General features: G+C 28.4%; 2 protein-coding genes across 7 annotated transcripts in view; one reads left to right on the top strand and one right to left on the bottom strand.

Annotated features, from left to right (window-relative positions):
- The window catches only part of LOC129967066 (major facilitator superfamily domain-containing protein 6-like), a 63240-nt gene extending 62041 nt beyond the window's left edge, over positions 1–1199 (top strand). For all 5 annotated transcript variants that reach the window (XM_056081720.1, XM_056081719.1, XM_056081723.1 and 2 more), the window contains exon 4: positions 798–1199. In XM_056081720.1, the coding sequence (XP_055937695.1) occupies positions 798–994 (197 nt within the window). In that variant the 3' untranslated portion in view covers positions 995–1199. The remainder of the gene's footprint in view (positions 1–797) is intronic.
- A 1913-nt stretch (positions 1200–3112) lies between these two features.
- LOC129965596 (major facilitator superfamily domain-containing protein 6-A-like) lies at positions 3113–20855 on the bottom strand. Of its 2 annotated transcripts, XM_056079627.1 has the most exons (5): positions 20717–20852; positions 19550–19712; positions 13566–13795; positions 11205–12743; positions 3113–5328 (listed from the first exon to the last, which is right to left on the bottom strand). In XM_056079627.1, the coding sequence occupies exons 3-5, from the start codon at positions 13705–13707 to the stop codon at positions 5156–5158; spliced, it is 1854 nt and encodes a 617-aa protein (XP_055935602.1). In that variant the 5' UTR covers positions 13708–13795; positions 19550–19712; positions 20717–20852; the 3' UTR covers positions 3113–5155. The 2 variants fall into 2 exon arrangements, with proteins under 2 accessions (XP_055935602.1, XP_055935603.1); XM_056079628.1 differs by lacking the exon at positions 19550–19712 and having other exon boundaries at positions 20717–20855.
- Between the last annotated feature and the right edge of the window lie 991 nt (positions 20856–21846).

Raw genomic sequence — 21846 nt, 5'->3', positions numbered from 1 at the left:
TACATTTTAATATTTAATTTAGAATGCTTTTAAAAGCTGTATATTTTTCTAAAATTACTTTTTATTTAGGACAATTAAAAATAGTTGTTTTCGCAAAATTGCGCTGATGAGCTCTCTAATATTTGCAGCAGTAAATTTAATAAAATCACAAATGATACAAGAGATCATTTACTATTTAAGTACGTAAATATATCCAATTATACCGCTCATACTAAATTTCATCAAAATATTAAAAAAATATTGCGTTTTCCAATAACTAAAAATATTTTTATAAATAATTATATGTATTTTTTTGTATAACTTATCCTTTCATTAAGCTACAGTTTTCAAATATTGACAACTTAAAATTTAACCAATTTAAAAAATGAAATATTAATCAATATTTCTTAAATCATCTTAAAATGTATGGCCACTTTCATTCACAATCTTATTTATATTTTTTCATATTAAATCTAATAATTAAAAATATTAATGACTCTGTATGTCTTTGAACTAATCCCAAATCATAAAATATTGTTAAAAGGAATTGGCCTTTCTTTACATACTTTTTTCCCTTATAAGGTCAAATCGTTATGAATATTACCATCAGTCTTCACATACAGAATTTACAATAAGAATAATCAACTATCTTACCGAATTTTTCCACATTTGACTTTTATTCAATTAACAAAATAAGGCAAATGAGTTAACTAAAGCGGAAGTATTATTTTCGATATCTGCATCATAGATATCTTTGCTTGTATATACATAATGCGATTTCGTAATGTGAAATTAAAGTAATGTGATTTCTTAATCAGGTGTAGCAACTGGCTGTCTGCTGGGTGGTTATGGATTTCAAAACTTTGGAGGACGTGAAACATTTTTCTGGATTGGAGTGATAGCTTTTATCCTTGGAATAGTAAACAGTATAATAAACTTTGCGCTATCACGTAGAAGAACGGATCGTGGGACTGACATAGCTGAATTGAAGCAATCCTTGAATACACTAAAGTGAAGTTTATAACGCAACATTTTATTCATCTGAAAACCTGACAAAAATTGGAGCGCTACTTGCTTAAACAGATGTGAAGTTATTTTAGACAATGATACTTATTTCATGACAATTATTTTGAATTTAAAAAAAAATTAGACTGATTTCTTTCAAATGAAAGGAAAGTATTTATTCTTGTAATGTAAATAAAATTTTATCAGTGCTGACATTTTATTAGTCATTATCTTAGATTGAAAGCAATAACTAAAATAATAATTTTAATTTTCAGTTATTACAATAGCTTTTAATTTTAACCTAAAAGCATGATTTTTTAGCCGATGAAAGTACTTAGAAAGTTTCATTTTCCATTTATAACTAATAAGAATTACTGCAACAATCAATAAATTCGATTCCAAGATTTGATGAATCGTTACACTTTGTACGAATAAGTTTTAAAAAAATTTTTATGTCTCTCGTATTTTAACATAATTTACAGACGTTATGAGCTAGATAGATGAAATTTGGTGTTTTTTTTAATTCAAGAATTTCAGGGGTGTTTGTGCTCCGGGGAAACCCCGGAATTCCGGGGATTTTGAACTTCGATACCCGGAAATTCCGGGGATCGTCGTTCAAAAGGAATTAGGAATAATAATGAATTATTTATTTTGATCTGGGTAATTTTGTTTGCTTTGAAAGCAGAAAACGCAAGGTCAGTGTGTGTGGTGAAAACTTTTAATTTCTTTATCCAAAGGCAGTGATAATGCGTGAAAATGGGGAAAAAACTTCTTTTTTGTTCTTTCCTTATTGCGAGTTATGACTCATTCCCCCAGTTCTCGGACATTCTCTTCTGGATTCTTTTCGGCAAGTAGGCGCGGCAGAAAAAAAAGGGAGAGACTTCGTTCGACCAGATGTGCGATCACGTGACCTGGGTTCAAAGGTCTTAATTTTGCAAAAAAAGTAATTCATTGAACTTTTATAATTAGGTCATTCAATACTTCATAATTGTAATTTTTCATTTCTTCCCCCCCCTTCGCGAAACTCCAAAATGTCGGTAGTAAGTCCGTAAAAGTTTCAGGGGATTTTTTGGGGTCCCACAAACACCCCTGGAATTTGAAATATATTCCAAATCTTGAACTCAATCTGCTAAAACAACTGAAAGCCGACGCTAGACGAAAAAAAATCAAATTTATCATGTTTCTAACAGGTGTGTTGCATACACATTCAGCGAAAATAATACTTTCCTTTTATTTAATTATTGTGTTTATTCACATTCACTTTACCTTTTCGTTCAATTAAGATATTAAAGGCAACACGTTACCTTCGACGACCAGCTGTTAATCTTTCATAATAATAATATTAATTTATTCTTGTTAATCAGCTTTGATGGACTATATCTTGACACACACAACAAAATTTATTTTAAAATTATATTCATTTATGTAAATGTACTTCAAAGTATCTTAAAATATCTGGAAGTCAAAATTAAAACCATAAAAGTCCGAAGCACTTTAAATAAAATAAAAGTTTTAATATTAAAATTAGAATAATATTCAGGAATTTTCTTTCTAATGACATACATTGTGGCTTAATATCCTTGTATTATTAGTTTCAGATCTTTACAATTTTATGGGTTTTGTTTTGACCAAAGTTTTTGATTTACAAAATAGTATTTTGTATTTTTTGAGTACTCTATTAAAAACGTATATTAAAATCTTTTCATTTCATTAGCTATGTTTTTCTTTCATTCTAAATATAAATCTTTAAAATAATTCTTATTAATTTTGCAGTCAATAAATAATTTTTTTTTCTTTAATTCCCTATTAGGTGGTATTATATGAATTCAAAATTTACTTAAAATCAATGTTTTAATTGATAATTAACTTTTGAAATATTAAAAGAATTTTGTTGTCATAGAGAAAATCCAATTGAACATAATTTCATTTTCTAGTACATCAGCAAGTGAACGAATGATCTATTATAAAATTTCACCTTGACAAACATAAGAGACTTTAAATTGAATAAAAAACGCTATAAAGGAAATAATTTAATATCTATTATACTAATTAAAATACTACTCTTGCAAAACAAAAGATACCAAAGTTTATTATATCCAAGAAAATAATTCTTTTAGAATTGTCATAACTGAATTTGGAGTTCTGCTCTTTAGCACTTCGACAAACAAAGAACAAAGGAATAATTTATCTGCAGATTAGTGAAACAACATAATATCATAATTTTTTTAATATTCATAGTCAACATTCAACATCATCATTCTTTTAATCTCTTTAACAGCTAAAACAACTAAAGGCGGAATAACAATATTTATTCCTTAAGTTTTTTTTACACATAATTCACATATGATTATTCCCTTTCATAATGATCACACGTGATCATCAGCTTCTTCAATCTGATACGATTTATTTCTATAATTTAGTTTAATATTCTGATGAATTTCTCTAACTGTCATAGAAGCTTTTAGAAAATACTCCATACAATTCATGCTTCATTTGTGAATAAAATTAAAGTACTACAATACAACGGCAGTTAGATTGTAGTACTTTAGAAAGTTAGAGTTTTCAAGCATCATTCAATTTTTGCTGAATTAAGCTCTTTAAACATCATATGCGTGAGAGAAAAAATACGTTTATGTTAACATTCGAAGGAATAAAAATGTGCGAGAAAACAACACATTTAAATATATTTAATAATGTGAAAAAGAAAAAATAATGAAATATTATAATACTTAAAATTCTCTTATCGCCTGCAACTTTAATTAAAATGGGAATATCAATTGCATTAAAACAATTTTTAAACTGACTAAAATTATTTTCTTATAAGTTATACATAATTTCAAAGAATAGTACAAAATTTATTTAAATTTTGCGAATGGCAATTTGGATGCAAATCAACAAAATGGTTTGAAATATCTATATTTTCAGCCAAGTTTTTGCTTGTAGCAAAAGCTTCAACTTTGTATAATAAATATATAAAGTTTTCCGTTAATGGAATGGCAAAAATTAATTATTAAATTATCTTTTCTATGTATGGAAACATGCTTTTAATTAGTAAAGTAAACTTTACCACAAAATTTTTCCTTGTGTTTTATGGAATTTAAATTTAAAGAAAATTTATTAAATAGTTTAATTTTTTATAGAAAGGAAACTATTTATGGATTTTTACATTTGCTTTATAGAATAGATGTCATTTTTTAAAAAGTTGAATGCAAGATGGGAAAAAAATAGATGTACTACTGGACATACTGCTTTAACTTCTTTATATCCAATATTCCTAATAAGCAAGTATACCATTTTTATAAAATTTCCAATGAGATTATTTGAAACATCTAAAAGAAAAGGATGTTAAAATATGCGAGTTGGAACACCTCTTAAAACGGTGCTTACTTGCCAAAGCAAGATGACTGCTACAGCAAGTATTGAAAAATCATTGTTAATGATTAGTTAAAGTTTTATCCAAATTTCACTTTTCTGTTGAAAATAGCTAACTTGAAATCTTTTGCAATTGTATACTTGACTGCAATACAATGGATGCTTTTTTTGAAAATCTCATTGAATTATTTTTTGCATAAGTTTTTGTTAAATACTTTTTAAGTTTCTTAAAAATCGCCTACTAAATAAATAAACTACAAATAAAAGAAGAATTAGTCGAAGGGTTGCTGGTAGAATTATTTTGCTTGATTGTTCGGGTTGCCAACGTTGGCGACGAAATCTCGTATATACTAATTCGTCGATAAGGGGAAAAAATAAATAAAAGAACAGGTGAATATATTCTGGCATTTATAATCCTATCTGTGAAAGAAAAAGAAAAACTTTCTAACATAATAATAAAAAGCATTATACTGGAAACGAATATTATTGTGGATGCGTTTTAAAAAACGGCAGGGAAAATAAGATTAGCATTTTTCAATAAATGGTTCGATTTCTTTAAAATAACCAAAACGCCAAATGTTAAATGTATGGAATACTAAAAATTTAGTTATTAAATTAGAGGTTTTGTCTAAAATAAATGAGTTCTAAAATAGTATTTATAATTTAACAAACATGATTTCAGGCCAAAATTAATATTTTGCACTCAGCCCATAATTAAAAATATTAATAGTGGCTGGAATTTACATACCACAGTAAATGTCAGTGAAATTGATGTATTTTTTATTCCATTCTGTTCCATTTAAAGTTTTGAGTTAATAGTGATGCACTTTTTTTGCTTGCGAACAAATAAAAAATACATAAGCAAACTCAAGAGAAAATCGAAACCAAAATATGCACTGAGAAAAAAGAATGTCTGGTGAGCTCCGAAATAATCGAAGCCAATTCCAGCAAATCCGCAGCCGATTCCTGCACCTGTAGAAAGAAAAAAACATGATTTAACGTGATAATATAATTTCAGTTTTAATTGTTTACATTACTTAAGAATTTATTTTTTGTCTGTAAAAATTATTCAACAAATATTATTCTGTATAATATCGAAGGAGAATTAGAAGGGAAGGTTTTAGAAGGGAAACTACTGGTGAAATTTTTATTCATTTCAAAATTTAATATTTGTGTTTTTAAAGGAAATTTTATAAATCAAATGTTGGACCCAAATTTTGAATTGTGGTTCTGAATAATAGAGATTTTATATAACTGAACAAGAAAAAAAAAATGGCATTTTTTTTATTTATTCGTATGTTTATTGCTTAAATTACTTATACATATATCCCGAAACTGTACATGTACTTTAAGTGGTTTATACTCGGCCATTTATAAGACGGCCAGTAGGCAGTGCATGCGCAGAAAGGGACTGGTTTATGTTTGCCACAATTTCGTAAGATAGATTCATGCATTCCATGCTTGGCTATAAATTGCCATTTTGGCGTTCCTGAATTTTTTTCACTGCGTTTCATATTAAAATGATGGATATTTACACAAATAAACATGGTAACAAAAAAGGTCAACATACCTAAATTTGGAAAACTATAGAAAAAAATGGCAAATAAAACACAACCTCCATCAGAAAGAACGAAGAGAAAAAAAATGTCGGAATAAATCTATGATAAGTTTTAAAATTTTTTTCCGCCAAAAAACCAGCCAAATTCTACAAACGCATGTGCAATAAGAAAAAAATACAATACAACGGGACGTTGTTGTAACTTCTTTCTTTCTTGCGTACAGCCAACCACCCTGCCACCACTGAACGTAGCAGTATCGACAGGATTTGTTGTGGCCGACTGCTATCTTGAGCATTGTCCATCCTTGCATTGACCGATTTGTCAAACTGATATTTTCCTCGAGGACGTTGTTGTCCCATCATGGCAATTACTTGCTATCGACTGAACAGCATTTTTTAGCCTTTTTACGCATGCGCTGCTTACTGGCCGTCTTATAACTGGTCGAATGTAGACCCGGCATTTGAATAAATATTAAATGAAGAAAAAATAACACACGTTGATGTTTCATTGCTCAGTACTAATGTAAAATCGAATTAGTTACAGGGAACAGTAGAAATGTTGGTCATTACGTTTATATTACTGTCTAGCCGCTTTTGACGACCATTTGTCCGCAGGAAAATTAATTTGATTGCTGCTTAATTTCATTGATATTTCTTGTGCTGAATTTCACTTTCCTCAACTGTCTTTTTAAGCAACAAATTATGATATAAGCTGTGCTATTTTAATAGCCTTACACCTGCTCTATTTATAACATATATGAATTTTTCCTGAAGGTGTAGAATCTCATGACATCATAGTACTATTACCATCTTAAGTATCTGTTAATTTATTTCAAACTACATTACAGTTTGCAATAACGTAATTTCATTTTCCGATTTTGCGTTAACTAAGCAGATATTAGCAGAATTCTTTTTTCTTAACTTTCATCAATGGTAAAAAAATCATGCTATAAATGCTGTATGAAATATTAAAAGCGGTTTGATTTTCAATGAAACAACGAAATCTATTATTAAATATTATGTAAAGAATATGTTTTTAAATCAAAATTCACGAAATATTTGTCCTATTTTTAACAATTTTTAAACTGATATCATTTTAAAATCATTTAAATGCCAGAATTTAAGTTTTAAAATTCAATGATGGCATCATCTTTATTGTTAAATCAATTAATTTTTATCACTTAAATGCCATTTTTAAAATTTAAAAGAGTTTAAATATCTATTTTGTGCAATAATATTTTCAGAAATTATACACGGTAAAATACACACAGGCATACATTCTGCTTTGTTACTGGTAGAGATAAAACCTGTCAATAGAACTATAAACCTCACTTATCATTTGATATTTGGGACATAACGTTCAATGAGGCTCTACTTATCATTTGTATCTGACCTTGAGCTATAAACATCGTTTTCGGTTACCTCCAAAAAGAAACTCATTGGGAGTGCGATTTTTCGAATGCGAAGATAAATCAATGCACCCTCATAACTATAAACATTTTTTCATGACATTTCAAGCAATAAGGCCTTCAATTAATTTATAGCTCAATTTAATAATCCTAACTGTAAAATAAAATTATGTATTCATTAATTCCAGATTAATATATACAAATCAATGAATTAATAAACATGAATGACAAAATGCCAGTGTTTGCTTTAATTGCTTACATAATAGCTATTGAAAGTGTACCTATTTTTAATGCGCCCAATTACTTTCGAACAACTTCATCATCGAAATAATGATAATCTTATCCAAATGAGGGTTTTACTTTCAATGAATCATCACAGGACAGAATACTAATATAAAACTGAAATCGGTCTTTTTTATTCATTAAAATGATTGCATCATAATGCTTAATGATCATCTTATGATGTCAGCTTCAAATTCTCAGCGTATAAAACTCAATAATGGAAAATTAAGAAAAACAAGAAATTCAAGTTTTCTCAAAAAATAAAATTTTATTTGTTTTGAATTTTATACAGATGATGGATTATCAGAATTTGAATTATTAAATTATTTAAGCAAATATTCAAATGGCTTCTGATTAATATTATGTATTTTTCATATAAATTTCTATCTCCCACGTTCTTATTGAAGTGTACTTTCTTTTTTCAAAAGTAAAAGGTTTTAGTTTATATTTTATTTACAGTATATTAAGGATATTGTGGAATATTAAAAAGAACTTCAAATTTATTTATCTGTCTCGTTATACTTTGATTAAAATTAAAATAAATAATGAATAAAACATTTAAAAAATTTGAAGTGGAATAAAGCTAGGAATCAAAATTTCATTCAATATCTCCTTGAAAATAAGATTCAAATAAAAATTTTATGTAATATCTATTCTTTTCTGACGATAATAAGCATCACTTTAAACAGTTATAATTACGTTGATAGTAAACTAACGTCAAACTGAATCATCAAAACACTGTTTAATTATGATGTTTATGATGGAAACAAATTCTGGATATGGGTAGTTTTTTCAGTGTGTATGAGTACATTTATTGCTATTTACAATAACTATGATAGGGTTGATTTATGATTTTCATGATATTGTACCAAGTAATTGACATGTGAATCCCTAAATGTAAATAATTGCTCTATTACGACTGTAATAAATGAAGTCCAAACTGTTTTTATCTTATAAGTATAAGAGCAATTGAACAGTATCCTTGATATAAACCGAGTAATAATACGAAAGATTATTGAAAATATCTAAAATGGCTAATACATAGAATCTTTTAAAAACAAAAAAGCCACTAAAAGCACTTTTAAGTGCAATTATTTGTGAAGTAACAAATCGTTACTTAACCCAACTCCATCTATCTTAATTTTTCAAATTTTGCAGGACGGAAAAAAAATTAAATCTTTTGCAGTTAATAATTAATACTTCTGATTTTTTCAAATCTATTACAAATATGTGGTCTCATGTTTATATCAAATTTGGAAAAAAAAGATTTATCATAGGTTATCATAGGTCCAAAAATTAAAATTTCTTTGGTAAAACTTGGAAAATTGTAATAAGAAGGTATTATTTTTAAGCGACGAAATACTTAAAATATTTGATAGATCTTGATAATAGTTATATAAGATACATTTTTTCAACTGTTCGATCAAATGCGAATTTTAAAGTTAAGTTATTAATTTTAAACCCACAAATGTATATTTAAAGCAAATCAATCAGATATAAGCGGTCAAACATGGATTTCACTAGCTCTCTTAGTTACTTTTTTTTAATAAAGTAACCCAAGCAAACAAATGCGGCTAAAATTCATTTCCAAACACAACTTAAAAATTGTACAATATGATAAGTATCCAGATATGTTTGATGTATTTTATCAAATGTTAAATATGATAATTTTTTTCTTAAAATGTATAAGGTATTGAGCACTGAAACCAAACAATAGTAAATAATGCTTCGATTTTGAATGATTTTCTTCAGTGTACTTTTATAACCATACTTGGAAAATTTCATGGTGATCATATGAATAATTCAGAATGGGTTTGGATCTCATATGAATTTTCCAATTTTACTTAGAAAATATCTGAAAATGTGACTGTCAAATATGAGAATTTAAAATAAAACATAACTTCCTAAATTTTTATCTTTATTGACAGGGTTTTGTCATATTTTCTTAAATTATTTGAAGTATATACGTATTACTTCAAACCTCTAGATTGATTTGAATTTTCACATAATATCACAAAAAAGGTTTTAAAATGTAAACATCAAAGGTTTCTTAGTTTTTGAAAGCTTAAAAATTTTGGTATAATAATCTAGTTTTGATGGTCATCGAACAATAAAGATATACTATAGCATTACTCATCTCTTTGTAAAAATTTTGGAGAAACATACAACGGCAATATGAAATAATTCTAAAAAAAAAAGTTTTTATGGCTTTGAGAAAATTTATTGGCAATTGTTTATATCATTTCGACTGCGACCAGGCGACTAGGAGCTATGGAAGGTAATGTCCTATATTAGACTAGGTCAGAAAACATTGGCCCTAGATCTGGCATTTGCTTATATAGGAAATCAATGATCTACTTACTTATAGATCATTGATTTTCAGTACTGATTCTGATAAATAATTTTTTATCCAGGACATCTTATTCTCCCGATTGACCAATATCGACTACCTTGAATACGGTAATGGGAAGATGTCGTATAAATTAACAAGTTCCCAGATCGCTTAGCGGCATATAAAGGGTGTCAATTAGTTAATGGCTCCTTTATCGATGTCGTTGCATACCGTCTCGAGAGAGTTTCCAATAAGAGATACGTGAGATTTTTTTTTATATTATTGACAAAGTTCTTGTGTGTTAATAGCAATGCAATGAGTCATGTTTGCGTTGATGAATTAGACACTTGGCATAGTAATCTTTTGTAATAATATTAAATATTAACTTTCTACTCGCAAAATATTCATTCAATATTTTTATATACACGTGCAATATTCAATATAAAATATATTACATTAAATGAGCGTAAAATTTCTTCGATATCAATAATATTGAGCTCATACTAATAAAATACTCATAATCTTGAAAGGGCTTTATAGAATCCTCGCCTTTCATATATTGTATTTCTCTCGTGGATATGATCTCCATTCTGAGAAAAAGATCCATTCAACTAGTCTCAGACAATTATCATAGGAGAAAATATCGAGCTTTAATTGGGGACTTTCCAGACATCATTACTGTCACTAAATGGACTTGAAGTATAGTTCAAGATAGACTCATTGCACGTATTATTTGTAAATCGATCATAACTCAGTCTTTCTGAAAACCCCTTGTACATCAAGAGCAACGAAGACAAGGACATTTGATACATTCTATTAAAGTGTTCAAAGTGTACAGTCTATAGAGTTGCACTTTGGAAAAAACTTAAAATTGAAGAACCAAACATCTCATTGCCTTTCTTTTGCCTCAAGCTCTCGCAAGCAAGCATCATTTAAGCGTATTCATTCAAGCCCTCAAATATTTGATTTATACTAACTGTAACTTAATAGTCTTAGTCACTATATTCTATACTTTTTACATTCAAGTTTACATAATAATAAAAGCTTTAACATAAGCATAAATATTATTCGAAGGAAATGATTGTAATGAAAATACCTTTCAGTCTTAATTGGGATATGTTTCAATAAATTTAAAAAATACCAAGTTTGAATTTAAAATTATGAGAAACAAAATTCATCAGTGCGTTATATTTTTAATTTTTGGAGAAATAAGAATGAAATCAGGGGAAAATATTAGTGCTATTGAAATAAAAACAGTTTTCCTTACCTAATCCTTCGTGCGTAGTGAACAGGATGGACTGAGTTGTTGCTTCAGTCCCAGGCTTGGCTTTTAATTTCCCATAAGTAGCTAAGGTTGCGTAATAAAGTCCGTATGTAATTCCATGACTAAGTTCAATAGGAAGTATCCACCAAGGTTCATAAAGTTCACTGTAGAAAAGAAAGCGGAGTCCATTGATCAACAACGTAAAGCTTACGATTCGGTAATGACCAATTTTTCGAATGATCCAACCAGAAAAGAACATAAAAGGAATCACTCCACCAAAGCTCTGCACCGCCACGCTCAGTCCATACTGAAGCTTGCTACCACCTAAACCGGTTAAGAACCATGATAAATAAAACCAAACAATACCACTCCCTATACCATTCATTAAATTTATCAGTTCAACAGACAAGAACTCTTTTGACCTGAAGACGGTTCCAACATCACGGCAGATATTACTGGAATAGTTAGGTTTTACAAGATCTAGCTGAATAATGTTATACATAAACGACAGAAGAAGTGCTGCCATCACTACCGTCGATGCAAAAAATCCCCCTGTATAATCATTTAATAGACCTCCAATAGGAGAGAACAAGCCCCATCCAACGTTCCCCCATAAGCGTAGCTTGCCGAAATCAGCTTTGGACTTTTCAATATTTTCACAACAAGCAGTGTCTACTAAAGTGAAATTGGCATTTTCACATATATTTGAAATTGTAAAAAGAATCGCAAACATCCAAAATTGGTACGTATAAAAATCATTGATGTACTTCGTCGTAGAATCTGTTAGTCTGTTTTCTGAAGTTTCCTCTATTTTGCGCAAAGCAGGGGTCTTTTGAAGATTTTTTAACATTTCAGGACAACTAATAAAAGACACATTTTTCAACATTTGATTTCTTTTATTAGGTTTCAGATTCTGTAAATAATTTAGTTCTATGCAATTGGTGAAATTTTGGCATGATATGTTTCGATTTGAATGAAAGTTGGCACTAAATGTATCATTTCGTTCACAAAATAATACACAGTTTTGCTTATTGGTATTAGCTTTATTAAGGTACGAAACACTGCCTTCAGAATTATTGACTATTGAAAATATATTTGAACTATCAAAATAAGTTTCATTCTTCAAATAGCAAAGCATATATGATTGACAATGAAATTGATTGTCTTTCAGATTTAAACCTGAAGAATCTACCAGAGGAAAATCGGAGGTATTCTGAACAATCTGTAGAAAATCTTGGCACTGATCACATAAGTTTGTCGCATTATATACCTTCTCTTCGAAAATAGTTGATGAATTTGTAACACCCCCTCTATCAATTTTTGGGATTGCAAACAATGAAAAAAAGCATGCGAGATCAAGAATAGTTAGGACACATATGGTGATCTTCAAGCTGTTGAAATAGTCGGTTATGTACCCGATGAGAGGTTTAGTAAAAGTGAACAGGAACATTTGCACTGTGAGCACTGCACCCAGCGATGATGAAGTAAGTCCCACCTGTTCTTTGGCGATCACAGCAATGTAAAAGAAGGCTGCTGCAAGGCCTGGAAAATATAAAAGATATTCAGGGTGAAGACTGATAATTCATAATGCAAAAGAAGTTCTTTGTAGAATAGTTACAGGAGAGAGGTAAGAGAGTATAAATGTTCGCAGGCAGTCCTAAGGAGCGCCATTGAAATACGATGTTAGGACATTTATATTATTTTTTTCTAACCAAATGAGATTGAGGGTGAAAAAAAACAATGCCCCATGTGTATGTCCTCTTGTTAAGTTATTGATGAAGATTGTGTAGAAAAAAACACTATTATATTCCCTGTGTTACTTGCCCATCACTATGCAACTGGAATGATTTTTTCTGTCGCTTTTTGAAATTACATTATAATAGAATAATTTTCCTGGATAGATTAAGCCATGAGGTGACAGATTGCGACTGTTTGAAAACCCACATAGGACTGTGAAGTAAATTTTTTAAAAAATAATATCTTATTTGTATGACACTCTTTTATGAAGAGTTTTATATGCAAAATGATTGTTACATTTGTTTCATTGGTGTCGGAAAGATTTAAAACTTTGCTGGATCTAAGAATTGCAACTTAAAAAATGAAACTAAAATTCATTGTTATTCAAGTAAATTTTCTTTCTTGTAACAAACAGCTCCTTTTTGTTTAATTTAAGTTTTAATATCATTCGTATACATATTTCTGTGAACAGTTATTTTCTAAAATGAGCTCCTTTAAACGGATTCTTTTTTTTCAGAAACAAAGCTTTAATATCCAATTAGATTAGCAGGGTAACTTTCTCAGAAATAACAAAATCACAAATTTTTCAGGAAGAAATTTAGGAAGAAAAGTTCTACAAATTATTACCTCCATTATGCAGGAAAAAGATGATTTTATATCTGAGTATATCTTTGTCAAATCGCTCAGGTTTTTCTTTCTGCAATTTTTCAGTAGATTCGTAGGAAATAATGTAAACATCTGTAGAATTTTTGTTTTCTGTGGAAGCCATTTTGTCCTTTCTTCTAACACCGCAGAATTCGAAGATTTGCGAAGATTAAATTTCTTCTTTTATTCCAAGATCAATATTTGTTATGTTTCTGTAAAGAATAAAAAGGTAAAAAAATCAGATAAAGAATAAATGGAGTGGTTACAAAAATTATATATCTTTTCGATAAAATTACGCTGCCATCTGAATACAGAAATATTAATGAAAAATCTTCCTTTAGCCCTAGACAGTGACAATTATAAGTATCTTGATCAGATTGTTGATGCCATTTGTCTACTTATTTATGTTTAAAATTCTTTTGTATGATTTGAATATTTAACACTCATTAAAGCTTAATAATAATCCTATAAAAGTATTACAGAATCTACACTTTAGATTTTCAAATCGTGTGTAAAATTTAAAGAATCTACACTTCACATTTCCACATTATGTGTAAAATTTATAGATTCTACACTTTACATTTTTACATCGTGTGTAAAATATAGAGAATCTACCCTTTACGTTTTCACATTATGTGTAAAATTTTGAGAATCTACGCTTTACATTTTCACATGTCGTGTAAAATTTAGAGATTCTACGCTTTAACTTTTCACATTATGTGTAAAATTTAGAGAATCTACACTTTAAATGTTTAAATCGTGTGTAAAATTTATGGAATCTACACTTTACATTTTCACATCGTGCATAATATGTAGAGAATATGCACTTTACATTTTCACATCGTGTGTAATATATAGAGAATCTACACTTTACATTTTCACGTCATGTGTAACATTTAGAGAATCTACACTTTACATTTTCACATCATGTGTAAAATTGTAAGTTATAGCAAATGTTTTAGTAAGGTATAATAAAAATCAATAGCGGCAGTTAGAATTTTGATTCGATCGATTGATACTGAAAATGACAGGCAGAAAAAGTTGACTAATAGAATATAACTATCCCGTTTGATTTTAGCTTCTTTCTAAAATCTTCTAATAAAAGTTAAATCAGAACAGAATGTCAAAATTTTATCTCTTCGACTGTTATCAGTGTTTCTTAAATTATCAATAATATTTTTATTAATGCTTGTCTAAATTATAATAATTGCAGTGAAGCCAAATAAATTTTAAAAACATCAGATTATCATGAAATGGTTATCTGTTTGGATTTTTGATAAATTCAGGTTTGTATGCCAATTAATATGCATCCTGATGGCCTAATTTTTGAAAGAAGTTAACATATTAACATAAACAGACATAATTCTAAATTATTATTTTTTAGCAAATGATGTCAAACTCGGGGAGTTGCACTTAATTTTGAAATCAACCTGTTTCCGATTGCAAAATTTTACACGGGTACGTAGTTTGAATACAAGAAAATTAAAATTAATATTCAGTGCAGCCATAAAAAAAAATTTGCATGTTTAAAGACTTCTATCTCCAACTAACTAACGAACAGAAAGAAAACAAATTTCTTATACAGATTGTTCAAAACATGAGAAGGGGAATTCCATAAAAAATTGCCGATGCTATATTTTATATAAGGAGAGGTGATCAACACATTAAAAATATATTCCTAATTCTGATTATAAAGGATTATTTTCATCAAATTTTATATTGAAGTCGTTTATATCGGTAAGGGTATTTTTTATCATTCGAACAATTATGAAATTTTGAATAATCCATTTTCTGTGCATTCATAGTAATTATTGAATTTAGTGTTTCCGTTCCGAAATCACCAAATTATCGACTGTCTCTAAATTGTGTTATTCTTTGTAGCGGTTTTATTTTTTCATTCTTTGAAAAAGAAATACTTCTTTGAATTCATTTTTTGAAGAAGAATTACTTCTTTGAATTCATTGTTTGAAGAAAGTACTACTACATTCTTTGAAATAACTGAAAGCTTAATATTTATGTATTTTTTCATTATATTACTGCAAAGCTCTCTGAAGTTCATCTGTGGAAAGAGCTCTTTCAAAGCACAAACCACCACGATTGATGGCATCTGGAAAGTAGTAGAAGATGAATGGAAATTAATACCTTTGAATTTTATGAAAAGTTCTTCTATCATACAAATCACGATGTTGATTTATAATTCAAAAAAAGTTATCAGTTCGAACATTTTAAAAAAAAATAGTCTTCACATTTCAGATATTAATTAAATGGCTCCAAAATGGTTCTAAAACTGTGTAAAGACATCTATATGGTTGTGGAATTTAGTTTAAACTATTCTAATAATTTTATTAAAATAGAAGAGAAAAAATTGCGCGAAAATAAAAGTAATATCATTAAAAAGCTTGCTTTTTTAATTTCAAAATGATTAAAAATAGTTTTTGTATGCAATATGCTTTTAAGTTATAGAATAAAAAAAACAAAGTGTTAATTAATTTTTAATTAAAAATATAATTAAAATTTTGATAAATTTTTTGAACTAACATTGATAATATGAGAATTACTACTTAACGAAATCGGTAGCTCTAGATCCTATAACATATCCTGTAGAATGTTTTGAATTATCTTTTTATGATGTGATTTATAGATAATACGCAATCCTATAAGCATTACCATATTGAAAAACAAAGTGTTGATCCAGATTGATAGCAAATAATAGTTTCAAGAGTTATTTAGTCCTTCTATGATTAAACAAATAAAATCTTCACACACCAAGGGCGAATCAGATAACTCTAATGCTAAAGAAAAGTAAAAAATTTGAATACAATGGAACACAAATGTTATGCAGAAGAAGATGCTGAAAACTCTAATACTGAGAAACTAAAATGTAAAAAGTATAAATTATTTCATCAACAGCAAAAGGCATCAACCGACATAGTTGACTAACTACACTGCGCGTTCAGTTCTGTTTTATCGTCTTCGCTTATTAAATATATTTTCATCTTTAAAAAAAATTCAAATCAATTCTAAGTATATTATAATTTATTGCATTTAGCTTATTTTAAATAAGATCATTTTAAAGATTAAGTATAATTTTAAATTTTAATTTCTTTAATTATTGAAAATGATTTTAAAAAGAATTATGAAGAGAATTCTATCGAGAAATTTTTAAAAAAAACATAATTTCAAAAATATTTGCAGTTTAAAAAGACATCTAAATGAACAGGTCACTGATGGAGTTTAACGCTTTGCTTGTGAAATTTTATATTGCAAAATTGTCACTCGTTTTTGTAAAGAGATAAAAACATGTGATAAAATACAAACAAGACAAAACTTCATACACAAAAGAAACACATAAATTCTAAATTAAATGACACTAGAAAAATGTCTAGTCAAGACTGACAGAAGCTATAAAAGACAGACAGACACTAGACTGACTAAAGATATAAAATACGATTACAAACTCAAAGTCTGAAATGTTTTTGGTGAATAATCGAAACAAACAAAGAACACTTCAGAAAAAAAAAATGCAAACTTATAATAAAGTTACTAAGCCATTTTTCGCATTATAAAATATCAAACCCAAAAGATGTATTTCTACTAGAAATATTTGGCAGAGATAAAAATTCTAATAGGGAAAAGACCGGAAATTCTGCAATCCAAAGTAATTACTTTCATTAGCATTTAGTATCAAGTTTCCGTTATATCATATTGAGCAAAAACAGTTCTGTCACGTTCACTGGTTCTTGTTGACATCCCAAAAGAAGTTCATTCCCGTAAAGCAGGTGATAACCTCCTTCTTTTTATTGACAGGTGTATTTGTCAGAGATATTTTTTAATATCGGTATTTATATTAGAAGATTCAGGATTTATCTTACTTAAAATGACTTAAAGTTCATTATATTCATTTCCTTAAAGACAAAATTTATCTTACGATATTCCACTTTTTCGATGTATCTCATTTAATGAATTTTGGATTTATATAAATGCTATTGGGGAAAATGAAGACAATTATTATCCAAATGCAAATGCCAGTAAATTGTACTTATAAAAAAATTTATGTTTGGGTCAGATCTCTACAAAACAGACCATTAGATCTAGAGCTATCAAAACCGGTTATAGAATATATTTTAACAGATAGAATTGTGTACTTCAAAGCTGTTTTTATTCTAATTTAATACATTAAAAATGAAGCTAAATTTTGACACTATAATTTAAAAAGATATTATATCACAAATTTAATTTTTATACCATTTTAAATTTTAAAATTGATTTTTAATGACACAAATGCAAGATGCCTATTGCGATTTTTTCCTTGAATTTTGACAATTTTTTAAAGAAATTTTTATGCACTTTTCAACAATGAATTTTATTTTTGAAATGAAATTCAACCCACTTTTATTATTTTAACACCCCCCCCATATATATATATAATATTAAGAAATATTATTTTACAAGACCTTCAACGAATACATATTATTGCCATAGAATTATGTTAATTTATTGAATAATGCGTCTGATGATTCAAGGTTATCGCAGCATTTTATAATTTGATCTTTAATAATTTATTTAATAACTTTATCTAATAAATAGAATTTGTAATTTTTACAAATTTGTTTAGTTGGCATTTAAAGTAATTCCGATTAAACGACCTATCTACGACATCCCTTAGCTCAGTGACTCTTAAGTAGCAGCTGAATTGTCACTGCCTTATTGCGTACATTCATATGCAATAGAACATTTGAAGTGAATGAATAAGTTCTTGTCCTGGTGATTTCTAAGTTCGAATGGACCTTAAACATTAAGCCCTGAATTTCATTTGACATTTCAACTAACACGAATTGAAACGATGTTTTTTTTTTCTTTTTCGGATTATAGAAGATGATATTGTAATCGAACAAAAATTTGAACTCAGAATTTTTGCAAATCTCTACATTTCAGACCTTCCTGGGTCTGAAACACACATTTTTGGCATGATGTCTGTCCGTCTTTTTGTCTATCTGTAAAAATGATGAATTAGCAAAGTTTTAAACTGTACGGATGAATTAATATATGGATTAATACTGAAATTTATAGATATTTTTTATCAAATTTTGAACAGCATCCCGTACGAGGAAATCAGACAGATTTCCATCCGAAGTGACCTCAGATTTCAGAATTGCAATAAACTAGAAAAATTAGACCTTCCGTCAGAAACGCAAAAAGCTAAGTATATAAAATTTGGTAATAAGGTTTAACATTTGCTATAAAATTCCTTATCAAATTTTGAGCTAAATCTGCTAAAGAGTTGACTGTCTGTCGTTCCACACTTTCATATGTATGTAAACGCAATGAATTAATTAAATGAAATTTTATCCTGTGACCACAACTATGTCGAATTTTGGTTACAATCAGGTCGAAAAATAAAACGTCCCCAAAATATATTTAGTTTTCAGGTTTTTATGTATTAACTGCATTTCAGGAATAAATTGCCCACGATCGAACACTGAATTCAATAAAATTATTAAATTCATGTCAAACTGTAATAAATTATCTAAATTGGCCATCAGCTTTACTTGCAATAATTACTAACAAGTGATAATTCATAAAATTTTCATCCGAATAACAATTTAGAAAATTATCTACGTACTTTTTTTGTCGAACAGTGAGCTCTATAACAAGAAAATAAACATTTAATAAACCAAAAGTATTTCTGTCGTGTCAAAAAGCAAAAGCAAAACTTAAATTTATACACATATAATAAGCAAAAGTGGGGGGGGGGGAAGAAAGAAAAAAAGAAAACACTGAAAAAACGAAAACAAACTTTCAGTGGAAATTATTAATGATATAAAATAAATAAAAATCATTTGCCGCTCTTAAACCTAGATCTGGTTGAATTAAAGCTCAGAAGATTATAAATTTAGGAGACAGAATTAACATTGGTCTTCAAATCAGTCAATGAGTTGTGTGTACAATAGATCTCCATGAGTTACCTGAAGGCTAGCCCTGACCTGCATTTCTCCTTATTGATTCATTTTCTGTTTTCTCTGCACATTTTTATTACTATTCTCCCATTTTCTTTGATCTCCGGGTGCAATTTTAAAAAAAATAATCGAGGTGTGCTGTATCTCTGCGGCCTTAATGTACAATCTGCCACTGTGCAAAAGAAAAAAGAAACCATCTGAGTGAAGAATATTAAAGTTTCTGATATGCAATTGTTTTAGAAATTAAAGTCTTATACAGTGATTACGTAGATAATTCAGAATGCTTTCTTCTTATACCAAAACACGAAAGCTCAGATCTGATAATTTTTGTTCAATCAATCAAATTATTTTTGTATATAACTTAAAATTTGTAGATATGATCACTTGACGCTTTGTTTATGGTATTATTCACTCCATGTTACTGCTTATTAACAGATACGAAAACTCTCCTCACTTTTACGTTTGCGCCAGAAGACGTTCATGCCTCTAAAAAAGTGGGATGATATGAAAGATGGAGATGTTTATACTTTATTTAGAAATAAATAAAACCCTGATATCAGCGGGATTAAGTAACTCTTGCAGATAATCCGTAAAAGTTAATTAGTCATAAAAATAAAAGCAATAAATATACAAATTAAGAATTTAAGTAAGGCCATAGATTTAAAATGGCAAGTAAGAGAGGGAAAGAGAGAGAGAGAGAACTGAAAGAAAAAGCACATCAATGACTAAAAAGAACTAAAAGAATATGCTTATTCTATTATGACTAAAAAAATATGCTTACTCTACTTGCTACCTGTCACCCCTTTGTTAAACAAATCGTTCAAAAGTGATTGACCCGCGTTTCTCAAAGGAATAATATTTGCATTTATAATCTAAATCATTGCATTTTAGAGTGACTACAACATCCATGAATGCACAGATTTCTTCAACTTCTTTACATACTGTACCAAAATTTATTCGTAAGTGCATTTAATTTAATTGATAATGAGTCCTTCCTAACAGACATATAACTATCAAAGCATAAAAAAAATAATAAAGCAATCACTCGAAATTTAGGAATAAAAATGATAAGAGAAGAAATAAATAAAGTTAAATCAAATAATGGTGATAGAACAGCATTATAAATAAATAAATAAATAAATGATGAAGGTAATAAAAGTGAAAATAAAAACAGACTCATTTTTTCGATTCCAAGACCAAAAATTAGCGAATCGTTTTTCTGGAAACCCTGGAAGGATAGTGCCCAGATGAGAGTAGTTAACGGGAAATTTAAAGCAGGTATCGATTCCTCCCTTTCGTCTTTCCTAAATCCACACTCAAGATGAATATAATAAGCTGATTTCTGCTTCTCAATAACATCTTTCATTCTTTCCGGTAAAAAAACCCGTTCCTGGCAGGTTTTAAAAACTCCAAGCCTTGTAAAAACAGGATTTAAAAGGAAGTCTCCCTTTTGTTGTTCTTGGATTCCCTTTATCAAAATACTGTTGTTATATAATATAATCATTCTTAATTTAGAAGAGTTAGTCCACCTCTCTTGCTACTGTTGCATAACAAATAATCTGCGTAAGCAGAACATTTTGCTTATTGAATGTGTTAGCATATTTATGGGCGATATAAAAAATTAGATTTTATCATTTAAAAAATATATTAATCTACAATTTACTTACAATTTTTTAAAAGATTCTTATTTTTTTAGAAGAGTTAGTCCACCTCTCGTGTTTTTGTTGAATAACAAATAATCAGTTATGGAGAACGTTCTGCTTATTGAAGGTGTTAGTATAATGCATGGGCGATATAAAGAATTAGATTTTATCATTTAAAAAATATAATGATTTACAATTTTTCTAAAATTTCTTAAAATGCTGTATTTTTTATTGTTGTTTACGCAACATTTAGTTTAATATGCATATCTACGATCATCAATCATTTAAGTAATTAAAATTGTGATTATTTTAATTTATATATCTTTGTAAGAAGTCAGAGGAGGGGAGGGATCTATATATAGTACATATGAACAGAAATATTATAGGCATGAGTAAAAGTAAAAATACCAGTACTCTAAACAGTAATAGAAGACAAGGTTTTATATCTAGGATCGACATTTATGGAATTAAAGCTAAGGTTATTCTAATTTGGATACCCAATGTAAGAGGTCAGTAAAGAGAGCTGTAGAATATTTAACACAACTAATGCAAACATAAATAAACGAACAAATACTAATATTGTAAATATTTTACATACCTAGGATCAACATTTACGATTTAAAACTCAGATATTCCTTATTCGGTAAATCCTTATTATGCAGT

Source organism: Argiope bruennichi, chromosome 4 (genome assembly GCF_947563725.1).
Source record: "Argiope bruennichi chromosome 4, qqArgBrue1.1, whole genome shotgun sequence".
NCBI lineage: Eukaryota > Metazoa > Arthropoda > Arachnida > Araneae > Araneidae > Argiope > Argiope bruennichi.
The sequence above is the reverse complement of the archived record's forward strand: the minus strand, read 5'-3'. Positions and strand labels throughout refer to the sequence as shown.

Excerpts from the sequence above, each read along its gene's own strand:
- LOC129965596 (XM_056079628.1), bottom strand. The coding sequence starts at position 13,707 with ATGGCTTCCACAGAAAACAAAAATTCTACAGATGTTTACATTATTTCC. Across the intron at positions 12,744-13,565 it reads CTTTTTCCTGCATAATGGAG|GCCTTGCAGCAGCCTTCTTT; the intron begins GTAATAATTTGT and ends TATATTTTCCAG. Across the intron at positions 5,329-11,204 it reads CACTACGCACGAAGGATTAG|GTGCAGGAATCGGCTGCGGA; the intron begins GTAAGGAAAACT and ends TTCTTTCTACAG.